This window comes from Chrysoperla carnea, chromosome 2 (assembly GCF_905475395.1).
Source record: "Chrysoperla carnea chromosome 2, inChrCarn1.1, whole genome shotgun sequence".
Taxonomy (NCBI): domain Eukaryota; kingdom Metazoa; phylum Arthropoda; class Insecta; order Neuroptera; family Chrysopidae; genus Chrysoperla; species Chrysoperla carnea.
In genome coordinates this window covers 32,070,415-32,094,957 of record NC_058338.1, presented here as the reverse complement: position 1 = coordinate 32,094,957, position 24,543 = coordinate 32,070,415, and the positions used below count along the sequence as shown (strand labels likewise).

The window sequence follows — 24,543 nt, the reverse complement described above, 5'->3', positions numbered from 1 at the left end:
TGCGTATTACTAAAATTTTAATTTTACTAATATTCATCGAGAAATTTTAAAAATTGTGTTATGCTCCCATCTGAACCCCTTTTGTATACGGTTCAATTCGTCAAGAACTTTCCTAATGTTAAAAGCAGCTTAGATATCAAATATTGATAGAAAATTTTAACAAAGCTCATTCTTGACATCTGGGTAGGACATCCAACAACTTTTACAGAAATTTTTGTAAAATTCCATAAAATTCCAGGGAATTTGCTAAAATATGTATTTTTAATATAAGTTGAATTGAACTAAAACTGAAATTAATCGTTTTTACGGTTAAAAAAATTATCCTAATGGGGAATTAAAATTCACCATGTCCGGTTCCTTTGATGACAAATCGGATGAGTGCATTGATAAAATAAAATGGCCTATTTATTATTTTTGTGCATAAAAAATCATTAATGCAATATGTTCAGCCGTAAAGTAATTTATCCTCTGTCGAAAATTTATTATTTAAGGAAAGAAAAAAAACTTATATCTTTCCAGGAAACGAAAATTGTGATTTAGAAACTTTTTTTTTATAATGAAAAATATAAAGTAGGTATAAGATATAAGATATTATTTTCATTAAAAAAAAAAATATTCTTTTCATTCTTTATACATATAATACCATCAACAATATGACATTTTATTCCGAAAACAATAAAATGAATTGGTTTTTTGATATTACAATTTCTGGTTCAAAACTTTCAAAAAATTTTCTAGCAACATTATACCGTCCTATCCTAAGCATGGTTAAACCATGTTACCTGGTTAAATGGTTAAAACATGTTTTAATAGTTACTCGGTCGATGATGACGATGTTTTAACGAGTACAGCATCATCATTATGGAAAGTATTTATCGATGAGCATATGCTTAGGTTAATCTGGCAACACTGTTTTATAAAATTGGGGAAAAAATACTAAAAATAATATTACATCGAACTATAATTAAAATATTTGCTGATATCGAAAAAATTTATTACCATTGAATAATAAAATAATTTATAAAATATTTTGATTAACTCATTCATTTATTGTTTTACGGTTTTGCTAATATTGATTACAGTTTAACCACACACACATTGTCGCGTCATCGCCTTTGATTACTACAAAAATAGTTGATAACTTTGGTGTTATAATAGTCTTTATTGCAACAAAGAAAAAAAACATTACTTTTATTATTTATAATGAGTAATGAATGATTGATTGGCTATAGGTAATCATAGTTTTTTATTTTTATATATTTTTTTGTCTTCATTAAAAAGATACTAAACGATATTTAAACTGTACATCGAAACACTTATCAAAAAAGGTATATTATTAATATAAAATAAAATATGATTGTTTTCTCATTTAAACATAATATTAAAATTTTTATAAATAACTTGATTTAAAAAAAAAAAGAAGATAATATCGTCAACTTAGTTCATAAATGATGCATTCAAATTTAAAAACGATATTTATAATGATCTGTGAGAGATGTAGACACATAAAATGAAATTAGATAAATGATATTTATAATGATTTAGGAAGAATAAATAATCCTTTAAAGAGTTCAGTATTATCATTATGGGAAAAAAGATTTCGATTAAAATTTCCGATAAATTGAGATATACTAGTTCTTGAAGAGAAGAACAAAAGTCTTGTTGACCACAAAGCTTAAAAATTCTTAGGGTTCCAGTTTTTACCTAATTTTATCTTCTAGGTATAATAATTCAAAAACTAAGAACTTTTGAGCTTTGTGGCCATTCAGACTCTAGTTTTACATTTCAAGAACTAACATTTAACGAATTTTAAGGAAATTTGACGTCATAATGATGCAAGACTATTGTCGTCGATTCAAATTATTTATTATAAATTGTCTCGAAGGAAACCGGCTTTGTTTTATGCAAAAGATTCCTTTTAAGCATAATAATTTAGGAAGAAATTTGGAATTTAATGTTTTTGAAGCCAATTTTGAACTAAGCCAAAGATACATATTTAAATAATGTCAAAATGAATTTTTGAAAACGATTCTTACGCTTAAAAAAATTGGTTTCTGATATGAAATCAATCAAATTATAAAGAAAACCATGAACACTGAAATGGAATGAAAAAGTTTGATTCAAGATGAATTTCAAAAATCAGTAGATACTTGTTTTTCATTTAACTTTTTTATCGTAACTAAATTTTCATGTAAGAAACCAAATTTTTATTTCGAGCACATTTTCATAAACTCATAATATTTGCATTCAGTACGAACAAATTGAATGCATTAAATTAATTATTCTGGGTTCAAATGTGTTCAAAAATAAATTTATCAGTCAAATTTCGAAAATCAAAGGTCCAGAGATTTAAGGTCATGATAATATTTTAACAACTTCTATACAGTAAATACAATACCGTTAAAAATGACATTTTTCATAGTTATTAGTTATAATGGAAATGAATGTATGAACAAATTTACATAATTATAAGAATTTGAATACATTATTGTACTGATTAGAGCCGTTAATCGTCAAAGTATTTAACTGATTCAAATTTCGTAAAAAAATTTTTTTATTTAAAATGAATGATTCGGAAACATACTTCCTTTCTCCGAATAATATATTAGCTAATAACATAAAGTAAAAAATAGAACTAATCTAGGTGGATTCAGAAATTCTGCGCCCGTAGTCAGTTTCAAAAATTAGCACCACCCCCTCCCCCCTAATAAAATATACCATTACAGACTTTTTTTAGATCTTTATTTCTTAGAACTTTGTAAAATTGCGTTGATTGTTCGGGTCAGTCCTTCTGCTCAAGCTATCGTTGTTAAATAAGACAGTAAATGATGAATACATTCATTAAAATAGCACTTTTCTAAATCACCAGAATGCATCGTTACTAACAATATCTGAACTTGTTTAGTGTACAAATTGAACAAATTGCTTAAAATGGAAATTTACTGTCAATTCTCGCCTCTTTTGAAAGTTCAACCACAAGTCTGTTTAAATTACTAAATATACTGCCCCTTTGATTGTTTTCCGGCCAGATAAGGAAGAAGTAATGCCTTCAACAGATTCAACTGCTTTGTTTAAAAACTTAAGTTCGTTATAATTGGCATGTTGACTAGGTATGGTAGAGTTAAGTTGACATACTTTAAATTCTCTCCATACATTCATTTCCACAACGAAATTGTTGACCAGAAAAGCATCTCATTACCTTTTTTGATTAACAAAAATATAAAATAATACTCTGGCTAGAACATTAATACTGGTAATTTGATTTTGAAAATTGTTTAAATTCATATTACCAGATTTTTATTAACATTTAAGCCCAGAATAATAGTAAAAAATTTAATTAAAATTTATAAAATCGGTAGTACTATCTATAATAAGGTAAGGTATAATTACCAATAATAATTAATTAATTAATTTTAATATAAAATAAATGAGTTCATATATAATTTTTCTTCTTATGTTTTATAATAATAAAAATACACATTTTTTTTATTAATATTTAAAAAATTTGTTAAAAGTCATTGTTTGTCATTTTTTCTATAATAATCTTAAACTTGCGCACTATACACATACACACCAGAATTGTTTACTATACAGCACAACCTTTTCTTACACCATATAAAATTTTCAGTTCTGGAAATATTATTCTTCTAATTAATTGATTTGTTTTTGCTGCTAAAGTTGCACGTTTAGCATCTTTTTTATATGTTTTTATGCCAGGTCTGTGACATAAAAATGCATTATCTAATATTTGAAAATCGTAATCCAATACACAAAGTGCATAGCCCTGCAAAAAAAATAAATATAATTTGTAAATGTTTAAAAATTGAATTAAATTATTTTCGTTAGGTTTAATCCATTAGTTTTTTTAAAAAATATTTATATAATGAAAAGTTATTTAAATAATAGTATGAAAATATTATGTTTTCGATTTCCGTGAAAATAACACCACTCCCAAATGCGTATTTTCATAAAATGCTGATTGGATTCTTTTGACTATCATTTGACCACCTAAAATTATTGTTTGTCCACCCTTCAAATTTGGTTTGTTAGGCAACGGCTTTTCCACGGTTGGATCGTGATTCAAAAATATGATCGTGTTGTAACACTTGTTCCAAATATAACTGGTTCTCCAAATATTAGTCCATACTCAGAGATCGTAAAAAGTCAGTCTTAGAAAAAAAAAAGTTTTGTAGGAAGTCGAAAAAAGAGGTGCCTGCGATTTGTATTGACTTTGTTAATGTCAACTCTCAAATAATAGATCAATTTGGATTTATCGGGTTTGGGGTTTTAACTTTTTTTAAAAAGTGTATAATACTACTAAGAAAATATTTTTCCGGAATGAAAATTTTTTTAATTTCGGTGATGTTTGGCACTTTTTCTCATAAAACAAACAAAGTAAAGAAGCCATGAAAACATAATTCAGGAATCTATCGGAATTATGTTTTCATGGCTTCTAATCTATGTTTTTTATTATGAAATGCCATAATTTCTACGATAAATCAAAATTAAATCAATCTTACCTGTGTCATTTTATCACTTTTTCCTTCCCAACTTAAACGTTCATCATACAATGGATCATCATGTGTTCCAATAAATATTGGCTCCCAATGTATATATGGCCCAGTCCGTTTCCCTACATGGAATATGTGTAATCCTTCGGTAACATTGGCATTTTGCCATTCTTTACTTTTTGGCACATTATGACAGCTATGACAAACTTTTTTATGAAATTCAATTGCTGTACCATTTTGTAACATTTCTTTTAATTTTGTTTTATTATCGGGTACTGTGTAATTTGCGTCAACTTCAAATAATGATAATGCAAATACACGATTTTTTCGTAACTTTGGTGCACCTTTAGGTGCTACAATCATATTTAAGAATTTTGGTATTAAGTTTAAACTCGGATATAATTCAATATCGGATGCTAAAATAAAGTGTGTTTGTGCTGATTCTCGAGCAACATTACGGCCAACATTCACTGGATATAATAATTTTCTTTGATTTTTATACATATGACTAACATCCACGTTCAAATATGGCGCTGCTAATGAGCAATTGTATTGATCGTTTAAGACACGATCATGTTTTGGAACCTGAAACAATCAGAAACTTATATTAATAAATAAAATAAATATTTTATTGTTGTTTTTGCAAACAAGATTTTAACAAAACCAGGAAATCGATTCTAATTGTTGCATTAATTTCATTTTAATATAAAGGTTTGAATTATTGAAGAAAATGACCAGTAAAATAAATAAACCGGATTATTTCTTCCAAAATGCTGTTTACAAATCGAGGTGTAAATGTCTGGTAATTTTTATTTATAGGGTGAGCCACTTTAATCTATGCATCTGAAAATCTCGCCAGATTGTCGTTATAAATTTTTGAAATAGAAGACATAAGAATACATTTATTTATTCAATTATTCTAATAGTTAAATTCGTACCCACTTAGAAAGGATTTGTTGAGTAATTTTTAAAACATATTTCGGGCATTTTTTAAAAATACAGCACCTGCTTGCTAATTACAATATGATTCAATAATACCTACTGTCAATTTACCTTTATCAAATGGGGGAACAAATTATAACTCAGGTACGGAGTAAGATAATTTATCTTTGCAATGCATACGGTAGAACAAGGCAATTTATTCCAAATTATTTAAAAGTCTAATAGAGCAACAAGACTTGCAAAAATAAAAAATTTGTAGAAATATTGGAGCAATAATTTTTTTTGTAGAAGAAAGTGAGGTAGAAAAAAGTTAAAAATTAAACATTTCGAGCGTGACTTGTTTTTACAATAATAAAACTTGATAATATCTACAAAAAGGAAATTAGCGGGACTTATTTATTATTTAACAATAAAATTTTTAAGGATAAAATCTGTTCAAAACTTTAAGGTTTAGTTTTTTATGGAACGTACTTCTCACAGGAAAAGTGTCAATTTTTGTTGTTTGTTCCTTAAAGATTTTTTTGAAAAATAACAGTACAAATAATAGATACTTCTTTCTTCGATAATTTTCGTTATTTAAATAGATAGACATGTGTTCCCTGTCTTGGCTGGCTATGTTATAAAAAAAATTTTTTTGCCTTTAAAAAGTTTCCGGTTACAAAGTTGTCCAGAAAATTGTTTAGTTGTGTAAATTTTATTTGGCCTATTTATTTTAAAATATTAAAAAATCAGTCCAGCTCTGTTAATATGTACATTAATAAATTATATAAAAAACCCTTTCAACTATACTATTAGTCATAGACTAAATTTGTTTAGTCATTAACGAATTCATAAATATATAGGTAGCTTATTTTTCATTCAAACTATAATAACCCCTTAATATGCTTAAAATTATCAAAACTATCAAACAATAAAGTTAAAATAACGACTATTGTTCCATATTTTATTATAGTCGTTGTACCAAGGCTTCGCTATGGCGGTCGGTAATTATAAGTTATTAGATTTTATCCACGTATAGGTTGATATAGATATAGTAGGAAAGCTGTTCATATTTTAGTCAACTTTATTAAGTTTTTCAAATGCTGTGAATATTTTTCTAAATTATTATTAACCTGCTCAAAAATATTACATATTATATAACCCGTTTAATTCAGAACCCAACCAACTCCTCTTTAGTCGACAAAGTCAACCCAAACAACTCGTAATTACAACAATACTCCGGGTGTATTTTTTCCGATTGTCAGGAATTCCACTTAAGTACATAAAACAAAACCCTTCGTTTACAATTAATTATTTAAAAACAAAAAACTACTAATATTCCAATTTCCCAAGCTTTAGGAATCTGAAATCAAATTCCTAATTGATAATTCGTTACAGTTAGTGTCTTTTAAAATGGGTTAATTATTTTTTTTGAACGCCTTGTATATATAATTATCGTTATTTTCTCTTTAACCCTTTTAGGTTAAAAATAAGATTGTATTATTATTTAACAATAAGAACTAATAACAATCAAATATAGTTTAATAACCAATCAAAATTACTACAAGTGTCTATAATACTACGATGAAAGTTCTGAAAGTTAATAAAATAAACTTTCATTATCAGATACAATTATATATTAATTGTTACAATTATATATTATTAATTGTTTATCGAACATTTATATGAATTGTAAATTTTTAACAATTTCCAAGTGAAATCGTTTTCAGCTATCAACAAATACTACAAATACAGAGAACGGAGTCGGTTGGTGGATGGGCAATTAATTGGAAAACTATTTAAAATTATCATATCTACTATTGATAGCAGCAAATTTTGAATAAATATCATTACCATTGATACATAGGTACAATGTTTCTTGTATAATCTCTAGCGTAAGTGTTATACCAAAAACAAGAATTGAAGTTGAGATGAAATAGATTTTTGTAATTTTCATTATAATAATTCTAATTGAAATAGAAAAAATCAAAGTTAACAATTCAAAAAGAGATTAAAAAAACTTAAAAAAGAGTCAACGGAAAAGAACAAAACAAAAGCAAATAAATTCAAAATTCCAGAAAATATGGAGACCCTGCCAATACTTGAAAAAAGGTAACTTTGTTTGTGTTTTAAATAAAATAATAATACTTCACGCTTTCTTGACTTGTTTTTGGTTTTTCAATGACTGTAACTCTAACAGCAAATGGATGGACACCTTTAAGTTTTAGGGTTTGTTAAAACAAAATGTTTCTCTTTATTCTTTATTGACATAGCTTTGGATAAAAATTCTTTAAGCTAAAGAATATATGAAATGTAATTAAATTCATAAAATAGATTACAAACTATTTTGTAGAAAATTTTAAATGGGTAGAAATTGTATACTTGTATTATAATGACTACAATAACTTTTTTTTATACGGTCCGTAGACAAAACACAAATCAGTTATTTTATTTTTTAAGCGAAGAAATTTGATAATGTTTTATTTCGATTTTATGTTCAAAAATTCACCTGGGAAAACTGAATTAAAGACAATCACAGGTCGATTTTACTGTGTCTGATTTCAAAGACTTTATTTTAGAATAACACAATGCCAACAGAGTTAATAAAATGGTATTTAAGAACATACAAAAAGTAATGATAATCCTCTAGAAATAAAGGCTAAAAGGAACCTGTTCTATCAAATCTGGTAGCTGTAGCTTCCCATAAATATAGGTAAAGAATACAGATATACTAATCTGTATTCTTTGATAAAGGCAAGTCGGTGTCTATCACAAGAACAGCCAAAAAGGGAATTTACAAAACTATTATAAGGTCTCCAGTAATTTATGGTTCTGAAAGTTGGTATCTGACAGCTAGTTTTAAAAACAGCCTATATGGGAAACAGAAGTATTTCGAGTAACATGTAGAATCAGATATGAAAAGACTTATGGAGGATAACGAACAACTTGCCTGTCTAAAAATCTGGACATTATCATTGGAATTAAAGAGAGGAGACTGTAGTTTTAGGGACATGAAACAACTAGATTTAAAAACTGATAGTCAAAACAAAAAGAAATTGGTACTAGAACTTATGTGTTCCCTTCGAAACCAACATAGATTATGCTTTTTTCAGAGCTTGAAGATATGATTTTGAAAAATTTAAACCATTCTACGATTGTTAAGTATTATTGAATAATTATTATTTTATAAGCAACTATTTATTTTTTAAGTAACTTATTTAATAGTTGAATAGGTTACTTGACAGAATCATTGAAATGACGCTCCTTAAGAAACTAGTTCAATGATTGTTCATCTTTTTTTTTACAAGAGTACTTTAATATTGAATATGACTAACCTACTCTAAAATTGAATACATTACCGTAAAAATACGAAATCCATTATGCACAAATTTATTAAATACATTATGTGATAATTGTATTGCAACGATACAGTCGGGCTGATACAAGTAGCCTGCTGATTCGATGTGCTGTGTCGATTCAATATATTGTGTTGAAGAAATTGATTAGTGGCTGAAATGTCTTCTTAGAAACTTTGTGTTTATACGGTCTAAAACGTCTAAGTCTATACATAAGAAATGTATACAGCTCTTGCGCTTTACTTGATTCTTGTCAAAAATACAAAACTTTTCGTCATAACATTTTTTGCTAACTAGCTTACAAAATCGCTTGGCAATAATTTTTTACGTATTGTGCATATGCCGGTCAGTCACACGCTCTACATTCATAATTCATTTATGGGTAATTAGGCATTACTCAAGATGAAATATCAAATCTAGTACATATATTGCGGTCGATCTGGCATCACGGGACTCTTCTTCGTCGCGACGCCAGTCCGACCGCAGTTTAAATCCCCAAAAAGACACGATGAATAGCAGTTCTTAGAAAGTCTCAAACTACATGTTATAACTAATTTCGTATTTTTACGGTAGGTAGCGTACATACCTATCTAAAATAGGTATCATACGAAATATAAATCGTGATAGTTCAACAACTTTATCCAATACAGCATACATATACAACATCTATCTACACTACGCCTATTTATTCATTCATTTGTAAAAAAATCAATAAATGTAATTATTATATAATAAATTTAAATTATATTGAATAGTTTTTTTTTATTTGTAACAAATGTAGGTGATGAGATGCAATACTAATACAATATTAGTGAAGTGAAGCATGCGGAAATAACACAATTATAATCAACAAATTACTATAAACCCAGAGGAAAATAAATTTATTCACGTGTAGATAAACTGATAATGGATAGTTATTGTTTTCAACCTAAAAATCAGTCAATATTAAATCGTCAAATGTATTTTCTATTTTCCTTGTTTATTTTCAATTTTCATGTTTAGATCTTTGTCAGTCTAACCTAACAATGAAATGTTTTTGACTTCGATACAGGCAAAAACAAGTGAAAACAAACAATTGACTGAGTTAATTGTTGAAATACCATGTATAGACAGTGTTGATTACTCTGTCACATTACACATACGTGCATGTCACACACATATAACTGATATACCCCTATAATACTACAATTAGCGCATAATATGCGCTCTAACGGGTAAACAGTGATGTTTACGAAAAAATGTTTCAAACAAAAGTTGTTAATAAGGGACATTTTTTATATTTAAACTTTTGTTCTATCTCTAACGGTTTACAAGATGGGTCCTACGGATCCAAGACCTAATTGAACTATGTTGCTCATTTACGAACTCGACCTCACGTTTTACGTCCTCAGCACGCTATAAATTTCAGCTTGATATCTCTTTTCACTTTTGAGTAATCGTGATGACAGACGGACAGACGACAGACAGACAACCGGAAATGGACTAATTAGGTGGTTTTATGAACACCTACATCAAAATTTTGTTCATAGCATCAATATTTTTAAGCGTTACAAACTTGTAACTAAACTTAATATACTATGAAATATTTCATATATACATACTATAAAAATACTTGACGGGGAGAAGGTAGATATGGTTTTTATTCATGATGCCGATCATTAGTTGCTGAGTTAATGGAGTTTTGATAATATTAAAATTACTGAAGTGTGGCGTTATCAATCTTCAATTGACTCTTGTACTACAAAAATGAGGATTAACTTTCTAATTTATAGTTTTGTTCTATCTGTTACCTTTTAGGATATAAATGGGCTACTAAAGCAAACCCGGAGAACTTGGTCCAATCTGATGTCAGAAAATAATATCCCCATCAAACTCTGCAACTTTTGTTTAAGTTATTTTTCGATTGGTTAACTAAAAAACGAGCTAATAGCAATAGAGATTAAAATGGTTCACCTGTATAAAAATAAACCTTGTAAATAGAGCTCTACACGCGTAGAATTGGTGATCTGGACTCTAAAGGTCAAACCCATCACGATTTATTTAAAATATAATTATTTTGAAAATTAGTTTTACTGCCAGATACAGTCAGTAATATTTTAATGTTTTGTTATTCGATTTTATGTTTAAATCCATATAAATTTTATGTTTAAAATTTAATTTTCATCGAATTTTTTCATTTATTGGCATAATTTTATATTCATATATCTGTATTTATTTCACATTATTGCTATTCTGTTAATTGAAGTAACTCTCTGAAGAAACTCTTCAGAGAGCTACGTCTTCAATTACTAGAACTGGGTGTAGGGGAGGATGTTTTGAATCAAATTTTTAATTACATTTGTATTTGCAATACAAAAAATTTTAATTAATGAAACATGAAACTTTTTTACTCAACAATGTCTTTACTTTATTGGTTAAATTCAATAGTGCCCATAACTCCCTAAATATTGGGTTTTGGACAAAAGTATGTAAGACATTTTCATCTTAAAATTGTTCAAAGAATACGCTCTATGTGTTCGAGTAACGGGACACTCTGTAAATTGCTATCATTTAAGAGGTAAATTTAAAACGTAGTTTGACACATGATTGTTTTGTATTTAATCGTGTAAAATTTAAATCTTTAAGTGAACAAATAAGTACATAATTTTGGACATTTTATAAATTTTTTTTTCTTTGAAATATGTAATTTAACTTATTTGAAGCATCTCATTAATTTCATTAAAGAGATTTTTTAAAAAATACATATAAAAAAATAGTGTTTATCAGATTTTATTTTAATTATTTTTTTCGATAGGTAAAAAACTACACGTTGAAATACCATGTACAGACAGTGTTGATTACTTTGTCTCATTACACATACATACATGTCACACACATATAAGTGATATAATACATACTATACAATTTATACCCATATAATACATACTATACAATTTGCGCTCTCACGGGTAAACAGTGATGTTTACGAAAAAATTTTTCAACAAAAGTTGTTTAATTTTTTTAAGGAACATTTTTTATATTTAAACTTTTGTTCTATCTCTAACGGTTTACAAAATGACAAGAAATGACCCAATTGACCTATGTTGCTCATTTACGAATTCGATCTCACTTTTTACGTCCTCAACACGCTATAAAAATTTCAGCTTGATATCTCTTTTCGTTTTTGAGTAATCGTATGGTAGAATGACAGACAGACGACAGACAGACAGACACACAGACAGACAACCGGAAATGGAATAATAAGGTATTTTTTTCAACACCTATACCAAAATTTTGTTCATAGTATTAATATTTTTAAACGTTACAAACTTGGGACTAAACTTAGTGTACCTTGATATATTTCATATATATGGTATAATTAGTCACGGATAACTATTGAAAATAGTGGATTTTAGAAGAATGTAGAATGTAGATAACAAATCGCTCGCAATTAAATTAATATTAGTTTGAACATGTGTATAATCAAAGTGTTAATTTATATAAACAAATGAGTACAAATGGCAATGCTGATAAACATTATATTTTATATCCCTTGTATAATTTTTAGTCTTATCAATGTATAATAGGGCTTCTTTTCTTGCTCATTTATTTTGTCTATGACTACAATAACATTACTACAGTCAATTGAAACTTTTATGTTGTAAGAGAAAACCAAGATAATAGCTCGTTTGCAATAACTGTTGGTGTACAAAAGAGTCTCTTTCACGGGTTAATTGTACGTTACATTAGGCGTTGCACAGTGGAGTATTCATACCAAATTTCCGGACAAAATATAATTAAGGGGTTTTTATGCTAAAAAAAGATTCAACAGACTATTAAGATGCAAAAGTACCTTTTATTTGGCAAAAATTAAATAAATTCATTAAATTTTTTGTGAAGTATTACAACAATTGTTGATATTGATTTGTAATGTGTTTGTGTTATATGAATAAATTAAGCTACTGACGATGATTACTATGCAATCGAAACATTTATGTTTAGCGAGGTGCTATAAATCTATTGAATGTTTAAAAAAAATCAAATTTTTTTAAATAATTTTATTTCAAGTATTGCGATATTGATTCGGTACTGTAATATTACAACAATTTTCTGTTTCTTGCGAATTGAATAGCTAAAATGACTGTACTATCGACTCATATACATTTCGAGAAAATTTTCAAATATTTGTTTGCTTTGAAGTAATGATAATAATAATTAATAATACTAATAGTGATAAAACAAATTTTTTATAACGATAAATGTGCAATTCATCATAATTTCTTGTCATTTCTAAACAATGGAATAAGTGGTACTGAACTAGGTAAAAATGAAGCTTATTTGTATGCCAGTGGTTTGATCCGACAAAATACCTTTACTTTGTGCTTAATAAATGTTTCATATTATTAAGGCTGTTGTGTCCCTATGGGCATAGTGTCAGAAAACTTGAAATTTGTGTATACGTATCAAGAATATAATAATAAAATTACCATCAAAATTTTAATTTCGATTGACTGTCTCTAACTCGATGTATTTATTGTTGAAAAGAAACAACTATACTTAGAGTATGATTAGCATCTGACACGAACTGTCCGATTCATGAACCGAATTTTTTTTAAGGAAAAAATGGTGTAAAATTTATTTGATATATTTAAATTTGATGCATTTATTAAGCGTGCATGCATTCTTTGATACTTGACTTCCGATCAATTTCGTCATAAACACTTGTTAGATTAAATATGCAGATTAAATACAATAATCTATATTAAAAATGATAAAATATTTACATAAAATATCAGCAAGATGATTTTAACAATAAAATAAGACTTTAAAGCCCTATAAATCAATCCTTTTAATATCATGTATGTATGAAATATATCAAGGTATACTAAGTTTAGTTCCAAGTTTGTTACGCTTAAAAATTAATAATACTACGAACAAACTTTGGTATAGGTATTCATAAAATCACGTAAAGAGTCCATTTCTGGTTGCTTGTCTGTCTGCCAGCAAGATAAATCAAAAAATAAATTTTTATAGCGTGCAAAGGGCGTAAAAAGTAATGTCGAATTCGTAAATAAGCAGCATAAGTCAGTTCAGTCTCAATTCCGTAGAACTCATTTCGATAGCCGTTAGAGATAGAACTTTAAACGCAAAAAATGATCCTTATAAAAAAATAAATAACTTTTGTTTGAAACCTTTTTCCGTAAACATCACTGTTTAGCCGTGAGGGAGCAAATTAGGTTAGAAATATTATATAGTATGTATACGCGTATTGTATATATTTTAAATTAATACATTACGTATATCATGTATATACGTATATACTATATCCACTGAGGAAGTGGGAAGAAAGATACTCTTATTGCTTTGTATGTAAGAATGACTGTCTTTATTTACTTACATGACGAAAAAAAACTAACGATTGCGTATTCAACTCTGTCGTCTATACATGGTTTTTCAACAATTAACTCAGTCAATTATTTGTTTTCACTTGTTAATGATGTCAAAAGATAGTATAATGGCGTTATAAAAAGCTAAATCTCTAAAACTAAATTTTTAGATTTAGGGATTTGATACGTTACAATAAAATTTTGCTGTTACTTGAGGTAAAATAGTTTACGATGAAAAGATTAATTAAAATTAAAATAAAAAGAATTAATTTTTTAATTTATATCACAAGAATGATACAACTTTATCAAACTTAATCAATGACATCAGAAAGTTTATAGTTAATTAGAATATTTGAATTTGAATGTTTATCTTGAAGTGCCACTTGAAATGGCACTACTAATTAGAATGTTATATAAGAAATAACTAAGAATTATAAATTTACTAACTGTTGTAAAAAATTACAAGTACCATTATTACAAAAAAATACGCCAATAAAATTGTCCTTATTTATGTTTTCAACCCTCAGAAACTCAGATCTGCCATTATTTTTTCCAGTACATACCTGGCAAGAATCGACAAGACTTGAAAAAAAAAACAAATAATTTTATCCAGGCTCCTTCAAGTCATTCTTTTTGAGCCGAATTTTGTCGATGCTTTACTTTATTCCTATTGGAATAACGAAAAAATATGTACATATCCTTTTTAAGTATAATTTTTAGCAAATAAAAATTTAATTTGCTACAACTCTTGCCTGAAATTTTTTTTCATACTTATCATCATTTTTGAGAAAATTTAAAAATAAAGTTTTTTTTATGATTTTGTCGATACTTGTAGGGGATGTAAGATAAAAATAATCACTCAAGCGCTGATTGAACAATAAAGTTTAGACTTTAACCATTATAACAGCTTGCTGTTATAATAAAGCTTCTGGGAGTTTCTATTATTGAAGTGAAAACTTCTTTAGTCGCGATTGAGCGATTTTGTTATAATGTCTTTAAGTTATTGGTAGGAGGTAAAAATTTTAGTTTGGTGGTCACCATGATTTGGACCGACACAATGGAAGATACATTTATAACACGTGACATACATATCACGTTGAAAACCTGAAGGCAGTTCACGTCTGACCACTGAAGTTAAGCATTGGACACAGTCAGTACTTGAGCGATTGTATCGGAGACCGCTTGAGAATATTGTATGCTGTTGCCTTTTTATTATTTATGACAGTTTTTTATAGTGTTTATCTTAAGTATAATAATTCAACTTCCGTATAATTATGTCCGCAAAGCTCGAAAATTAGTTGATAGATTGACTTGATATTTTGACAGATAGTTGCATTTACATTTTTATAGGTCGTTGAATTTCGAAGTTGACACGATAATTAAAAATAATGGAAAAGGGATGATAGTCATATAAATGTCAAGTAGATTATTTTTGTGTAGGCTATTTTTGTCTACCTTCCCTAAAAATTAATATCAGACAAAGTCACAGCGTAACGTGGTCGGTTTTAGCTAGTATGCTTTAAGTCTTAAGGTTTTTCTTTACCACAGAGACTTTAGTTCGCGATGTACATACCTTTTTTGTAATACTCATAAAATCATACTTAAGAATGGGTTTAACCCCCTCCACCTAAAATGCTTACGTAATAAATGAATGGGCCAAAACTTGTTAAATGAGGATTAAGAAAATTAGTTTAAAAATCTTACCTGCTTAGGTACATGTTTCGTACTAAAAAACACATGAAACGTCACATGTTGTTTCACCAATGGTGATGTACAATCACGTAAATATTTAATAGTATTTAATGTTGCTGTAAAATCACTACCAGGTGCATGTAATGCAACTGAAACTGGTCCACGCCATCGTTCAATTAATGGCACTAAATTATCCATAAATGTATAATCCGCATGAGTTGTATACGTGATAGAATCATAACACTCGTGTCGCTCTTCAGCCATAACATAATTATATAAAACCCAATAATCACCACGCTGTTGGGTACGCGGTATCATTGGTCGCTCGTGACATTTTAATAATTCTTTTAAACGTTCATTTAATGATTTTTCTGGTAAACTACTTGTATTGTTCATTGTCATCGTAGTTGGTTGCACTGATGATACATTATTGTTCAACGTTGTTGGCATTATTACATCGAAACGTTGATTTTCAATTGGCTGTTGTTCATCGGATCGAATCGGTTGTTGTTCATCTTGTTTGGTCTCAATTTTCATAATATGATTTGAATTTTCATCAATTGATGAGGTATCATCAATGATGTCGTTCATTTTCATTTCTTCAAAATTTTCTATAAATTTTTCCAAACGTTTTTTAGTTGTTGTTTCAATATTAAATTTTCTAATATGTTCATTAATTTGTTTATTATCACTTAAATTATTTGCATTATTATTTGAAACTATTGTAAAAGTCGATTGTTGATCATACATTGGTTCATTTACAACATTCACTTTGGCACTGATTAACTTTTGTGGTGGTTGCTGTTGTTCGATATTATTATTGTTTGTATTGCTACTAATATCTTGTCCAACATTTTCTAAGGCAGCTAAATTTCTTCCAGATTGTTGCAATTCTGATATAAAATCAGAGGCACCAGTTCGTATTGATATATGTGTAAAAATATATAATATTAGACCGGCACATACACACCGTAGAATCCAATTACGTCTGCTTATCATAATTTTAATTTATGTCTAATGGTTGTATTAATAAATATATTAATATATAGATGATTTTATATGGCAAGAAGATTAATCGTAAAACTATTTGTAGTTTTTTATTTATATGCGAATAAAGTGCACTGCTACTAATTATATTAGAATGCACTACAGCGATTGTAATGCCCTGATATAAATTCAGCATGTGTTATCTGAAACAAAAACGAAAAAAAATTTTATTAGATAAAGCTTACTGATTGATATATTTAATTTAGGCGTATATTACATATTGAGATTTGAAACTATTTTCGATTTATTGAATGCAAATTTATTTTACATATTAGGTATAGATAATGGTAGTGTTACTTCGAAAAAATTTTAATTTTGGTGATGTCTTAATTCTATCCGAATTAGTACTAGAACCGAATCGGCCCTTTTATTTTATACGAAATGGAATGGAATAAAATAGAATCTTTAAAACCAACAATTTCTCGAAATTAATCAAGTTATAAATTTTAACATATACAATTTTACAAAGTACAAAGTGGTAAGGAGTAAGAGTCTCCGCACAAAAGCGGTAAAGGGTGATAAAAATTTTTGAGCAATAGATTCCAAAACTAGAAAGTCCAAGTTTTCTAATAAGCATGATAAGAGTTTTGATACCGCCCTTTTTTATAAAATGGCGGCCAGATGAAAAACGATTAAAATATGCAAAAATTTTGTTTTTTGACATGTTTTCAAAACGAAAATTGAGAGAGTAATAACAGTTTTTACAAAACAATCTGCCAGGGTTTAAAAGAAGGCAGTTTAAGTTTTTGAATGATTTGAATGCGATGATTATTTCAGAAGATACAGGATTTTAAATCCAGAAGTTTCAATTTTCTTTGGCAGCCGAATATCTTGGTCCTAAAAGATCATACGAAAAATTTTTTTTTTACCTCATTTTCCTCAAGAAAAATAAACAAGCTTTCGAGTAGTCTTTGTAAAATAATTTTTAAAATTTTGGTGGGTAATCAAAACTTTATATAAAATTTAGTGATAGCATTTCTCACCATTTCCGCTCTCAGTGTGCAGCGGTAAGGGATGATAAAAATTTTTGAGCAATAGATTCCAATACTAGAAAATACAAGTTTTCAAACGAGTTATATTTGTTTCAAATTCGATGATTTTTCGCAGAGATACAGCTGTTTGAAACTTTTGATTTTATTGCCTTTATTCTCAAAAAAATTTGAAAGAGTTTTACTACTTTCAAAATATTGGGGCATAATGGGGATGGAATATAATATCTCTCAGTTCTTGAGTTGCAATTTCAGTTTTTGAAGTATATTAAATAAGAATTTCTGATGCAGTTTTAGATACATCATGTATTGTGCGATTTGATGATATCTTTTTTTATAGTTAAAACAATCGTATTAAATTATTTACTTAATACACTTATTTGTCCTTAGTCATTATGTTTATAGTTGATAAAAGTAGTGAAAAAGATTACGTTGACATAAATATTATTTGCTATAAAAATGATTCTCTATTATTATCCAATACACGCAGTCCCACAAATGAATTAAATGTTCCAATCTTTCGATATCCTTAGATCAACACATCTTTTTGTAAATTATTGGTAACATAACTTGTGATATACAAAATGATAGACGCATTCAATTTTTAGATTTTTTAAACTACCCAGAACTACCTTTTAAGAGCGATTTTGGGTAGTTAATAATTTTACACATTTCATGTTCTTAGTTTTAAACTTGTTTCGTTGCCACTTAACCTGGACTTTATTATATTATATTTTGCGTTATGTAACATCTGAGATCGCATAAATTTTTGCATTCAGAATTAGAAGCTGTTTTTATTTTCTGAATTCAAAAGGGTAGCCTCTGATCTGCCATTCCATTTTGATACCATTTATATATATATTCAATATATGAAGGTATACTAAGTTTAGTCCCAAGTTTGTAACTCTTAAAAATATTGATGCTACAAACAAAATTTTGGTGTAGGTGTTCATAAAATCACCTAAAGAGTCAATTTCCGGCTGTCCGCCTGCCCGTCTGTAATCACACAAGTATATGCATGTAACAAAAGTATGCAAGGTTATTATATCCGATGTTGTTATAGCCAATACATTCGTATATGTGTCCAAATAGTGATTTGGGCGATACCTTTCAATTTCGTCGTTGTAACCGATGTTGTTATAACCAATTTTCACTGTAATTTTTCGACTTGCTACTTATGTTTATTTTTAGGAAAACAAGAAGTTTTACCACAAAGTCACATTGATGGTTCACACTTCTACAGCTTATTCTATTTATATAATTTTTATTGACTTTTTCAATTGATAGTAAATTTATCTTGTCATTTTGGAATATCGATTTAAAAAAACATATATAAGGTAGGTATTATTATAATATATATGTGTAGTGTGTTTATACTGACTTCGTATAAATAACATTCATAAATAACATATCTTTAAATAAAAGTCCTGTGGTATTTTTATATAAATGTCGAAACATTTATTAAATTTATCCAACAACAAAATGGTAACGTATGGGTAATTTGTGCAGCTTAAGTACTATTACGAAAACCAATATAAAATTTTATTTCTTCTATGAAAACAGGTTGACATGTTTATTTAAATGGTTTTAAGAACATTTAATACAGGTTATATAGAAGCTAGTTTTTACTCTTGTCCATAATGCACTAAATAACAGGAGTTATTTTATTATTTAAATAGGTTCAGTATCACGTATTGAATGTAAATGCACAAAATCCTTGCAAAAATAGACGGCGGAAGTGCCTCCATTTTAAGGAAAACCGTTTTAGGATATATCTCCATAACCGTGCACTTTAGACCAAAAATAGTAATAACCTTTATTGTAGATAATTAAACGCGTTATAACATCATAAATATTAATCTTAGAAAAAAAATTTTCAAGTACATGTTATAGGAAATTGGTAGATTTAAAAGTTAAGTAGTTATCATTTTCTTGTTTAAACAAATGTTGGAAGACATATCGGTCCAATAAGTAAATCGTCATAGTCGTATAAGTCATAAACGGTTAGTAATACAAAAAAAATTAGTTGACAAAAAAGGTAGGTAATTTGATTATCTGTCATACAGGTTACTACCATTTTTGGTCCAAAGTGCACGGTTATGTAGATATAGCCTATATCGGTTTTCCTTAAAATGGAGGCACTACCCCCGCCTATTTTTGGAAATTTAAATAAAAATGACTGTAATTTAATGCAGAAAAAAATTCTTTGTAGTCTGAAGTAATTTTTTTTTAATAGAAAAGTACATAATCATATTAATACATGAACACGGACACGAACTCACAATACCTATATAAATAGCAAGAACTCAAATATCTATTTCACAGGTTTCACCCAAGTAGGAAATAACAAGGCTAACGATAGAATCGATAATTCCAGCAATGATAATCCAGTCTTTCCCAAGCCTCAACCAAATCCAGCCTGCAGCAAGGTTAATAAATAAAGCATTGAGTTTTTGGATGTTGCAGACTTTTATTATGTTAATTTCATTTTTCCGTAATTAAAAATTCAAATCTTTATATATTTTTTTAATTCAACAAACTAATAGTTAAACATTAATTATAAATAAATATTACCAAAAAAATGTGGTTTTTTTTATTGTTTTTATGAACTTGATTAAGAAAAAAAATTGATTTTATAACAAAAATTATAAATAGAGACGAGGAAATTGTAATTAAAGTTTATTAATTTCAACATATATAATTATTGGATACAATTATTATTTTTGATTATTTAGTACTGTTTTTATTTTCAATGTGAATATTTTTATAATAAATTTCAGTACAATTTATAAGCCTTCAAATTTTTAATAATAAACTAAGACCATTTGACAGAACCGAAAGTATAGTGGACAATATTTTAAAGTTATAATCTCTATTTGTGATAGCTTGTCACAGACATGATTATAGGATTTTATTCAGGAGAGTTCGATAATTTTTGTGTAATTTTACATACTAACCAGAAAATTCCTTCTTGTCATAAATTTGAATCAATTTTAGTTTGTTATCTTTGTCATACTTGTTTTTACCCACTGATCTTGCCAATTCATCGCTCTATTACACTCTCTCTATTACGTACATTCTTCAGTATTTATTCATTATACATTACTTATTTGTGGCAAATATAAGTATAAGTTCTGGAGTGTAAGATTTTAATCAGATTTCGGCGGTTCAGATTTTGTATTCCTATTCTCATCAGTAATTTCGTCTGAAACGTAAAACCGAAACATTCTTATTTGTTGAATAAAATGTCTGAGCCAGGATAAGGGGGCCAATTGCACCCATTATCTTTAAATATTCATGCTACGAACACATTTTTATATGAGTGTTTATAAAATCACCTAATTAAACCATTTTCGGTTGTTTACCCGTACGTCCGTCTGTTGACACGATAACCCAAAAACGAAAAGATAAATCCAGCTGAAATTTCATAGTGTGCTCAGGACGTAAAAAGTGACGTCGAGTTCGTAAATGAGCAAATGAAGTCAAGGTCTTGTAAACCGGTCCTACGGACCCATCTTTTAAACCGTTACAGATAGAACAAAAGTTTAAATGTAAAAAATGTCCTTATAAAATAAATAACTTTTGTTTGACACATTTTTTCGTAAAAATCACTCTTACTCGCGAGAGTACAAATTAGGTTAGAAACATTATATAGTATGTATATACAGGAACCTATTGTTTATATTTTAAACTTACGTTATATACGTTATATATATTGCTTAGATGACGTAAAAAACCAAACGAATGCGTAATCAACACAGTCTATACTTGGTATTTCAACAATTATCTCAGTCAATTTTTTGTTTTCACTTGCTTGGCATCCAAAACCGTATTTTTTGGAGTAACTATGTTCTCCGCTTTGTGATCCCTTCTGATAAATAATAAAACACCGTGCATTCCTATGAATAAATTAAGTCATGCTAGTGATGATACAAATACTGTTTGCATCATATTTGCAGCCTATTCAACAAATAAAAATTATATTAATGACCCTTTCAACTCCTTTCAAGTACATAAATAAAATATATTTATAATTATTATTTAATAAATATTACCTATTTAAATATTAATGATATCACACACAGGTTCATCAATATTTTCATATTTTAATTATTAATCAATTAAAATTCTAGTAATTTTCGTAAAATGAAATGATGTAATTTTTTTATCTTGAAAACACTCAAATATTAATTTTTTTTATAGGTAATGCTTTTAAATTGGTAAGAAAATAGCACGAGGTTTCCGTGTATTGTTCGAGGTCATATCGATATTATGATGTGTTTTTTAATAGGCCGTTGAATCAAGTTAAATAATACATTAATAACAAATAAAGTTATTATCACGCTTTGCTGTTTTTTTAAAGAAATTTTATATAAATTATAGATTAGTTTGGAAGTAATTAGGTTTAGAGTCACGCATAATATTTGACAGTTATTTTTTAAATTTGAGGAATTGTCTAACAAGTTTGCCCTCAACGATAATTTTCATAGCTGGAGACTTCTATTTCAGGAGGTACGGAAAACTTTTAATTGAAGCCTTAAAATTGATAAATATTCACACAGGACAGGAATAAATAATAGTTTAAAAAAACTAAAAATACACGCTGTTTTAACCAGCTGAATTAACAAGTAGGAAATAATTTCTATAAGCTAAATATAAAAAATATAATTGATTGAGAATTGTTTTATCGTAAAAAAGCGTGGGGTGCTAGATTTCAATTATTGTAAATATTTTCTTGATAGATATTGGTAAAAGTAATGCATACATACCAACATAGATACATACCAAGCTAATAAAAGCGTGTTACTAAAAATATCAAATTTTAGATAAGGTGTGATTTTCCTGAAAATGATAGATTCCAGAAAAAGCTTCATGTTTTGAGGTTTTAACAACCATTGATGCATTTTCTACTGAATTGGGATTTTAAACCAAATTTTCTTTTGACTAAAATGGAAAAATCTTATATAAGTTTTATACCAAAACTGTTTTAATTTTTCATTTTTTCAAGATAATTTTCAAGTAACAGACAGTTTTAAAAGAACTTTTCAAAAGAGAAACGAAAACGGTCGATAAAAAAATTCGTAAATATCGTTGTGACGTAATAATGTTAATTGAATGGTATACACTGTATAGGATTATTAATTAACATTATGACGTTATACGATCTTTTACGAACATCTTTTTTATAGGGCGTTTTCGTTTATCTTCTGAAAAGTTCTTTTAAAACTGCCTGTAACTTAAAATTATCATGAAAAATTAACAGTTTTGCTATAAAATTTATATTTGATCTTTCCATTTTTGTCAAAAAAAAAAAAGGGAAAAAAAATTATTTTTTTCAAAATCCAAATTCTTTTTATTTTTATTTTGCAGTATGTTGAAACTCATCTAATAATATTAAGGCAAAGATAAGTTTTGGTCATGGTCTTGAAAATTTTTCAAGAACAAGAGCAAAACCAATATAGTATTCATTTAGGCAAGACCAATACCAAGACTAAGCAGCCAAAAATCAATACCAAGTCGCAACTCTGCAAGATCAAGACCTAATTCTGCCTAAGACCGAAACATATTTTTGCAAGACCAAGATCAAAACTAAAACTAATATTACAAGAGGAATATCAAAGTTCAATGGTCAAGATCAAAATCAAGGCCAAGATAACTACGCTCAGACCAAGATCAAGATACGATACGGTCTTGCTCATCACTGGTAGCATTTGCATTACACATGCTATTATATTTTTTACGTTTCCAATTTGAATATAATAAATCTTCACTATACATATTCAGGAAATAATTGATAAAAAGTATCATCATCCGATTAAAATAATGAATCATCTGTACAATCAGATAAAATTGCAAATACAGAATATAGAGGAGGTACATATTAATAACCACTTACAGGCAGATACACACATATAAATATACAATAAATGATTTACAAAGTGCGTGTAAATAGATTTACAATTAACGTTTCAAGGACGTGATTAACACGGAATTTAAATTTAAAATCAATGAACAAAAAATAAACAAACAAATATATGAATAATTACTACATCAATCATTAGTAAATAAAATAATAAATGTTTCTAGGACGTGTGTAATAATAATTACGAACTAAAATAACATGATCAATGGTTTGTTTGTAACAACGCAACGGTATGATCATCATCACTCATTCAATCACCTCAGACCTCAACCTTACTCATTATTAAATTAAATATTTTCGTGAATCAGAATATTATACCGTGGACAAAATCGTGATAAAAGTATCGTGACCTATGAAAATGTTGTTTTTCTATTTCAAAACATAGAAAGATAATGTTATCACAATCAGAAAATATAATTTTGAATAGTTTATTCACTGAAGGATCTGGAAACTGCAAAAACGTCATGACTATTCGTCATAAATATTCTTTCAGTAATATTTTTTCTGGATACCCTAGCCGGAAGTACACACTTTTTGGCCGCATTTAATGCAATTTAATAATTCTTGCATTACAGTTTCTTTTCAATGTTGTACAACCTTCTAAATGAAATACGGGAAGACATATTTTCGTAAATGGGGTTTTTACTGTCAGATTTTGGTAATTGTTTCGTTATGTAACAAGCAACATAAAAAGTCTGGATATATAAGCAAATTTTGAAAAATCTAAATGCTGGTTTT

General features: G+C 27.8%; 1 protein-coding gene across 2 annotated transcripts in view; it reads right to left on the bottom strand.

Annotated features, from left to right (window-relative positions):
* Nucleotides 1-3,532: 3,532 nt before the first annotated feature.
* Nucleotides 3,533-24,543, bottom strand: part of LOC123292368 (beta-1,4-glucuronyltransferase 1-like) — a 160,969-nt gene continuing 139,958 nt past the window's right edge. For both annotated transcript variants that reach the window (XM_044872997.1, XM_044872996.1), the window contains 3 exons: nt 15,859-17,036; nt 4,521-5,096; nt 3,533-3,784 (listed from right to left, as the gene is read on the bottom strand). In XM_044872997.1, coding sequence (XP_044728932.1) covers nt 3,587-3,784; nt 4,521-5,096; nt 15,859-16,845 — 1,761 coding nt within the window. In that variant the 5' untranslated portion in view covers nt 16,846-17,036 and the 3' untranslated portion in view covers nt 3,533-3,586. The remainder of the gene's footprint in view (nt 3,785-4,520; nt 5,097-15,858; nt 17,037-24,543) is intronic.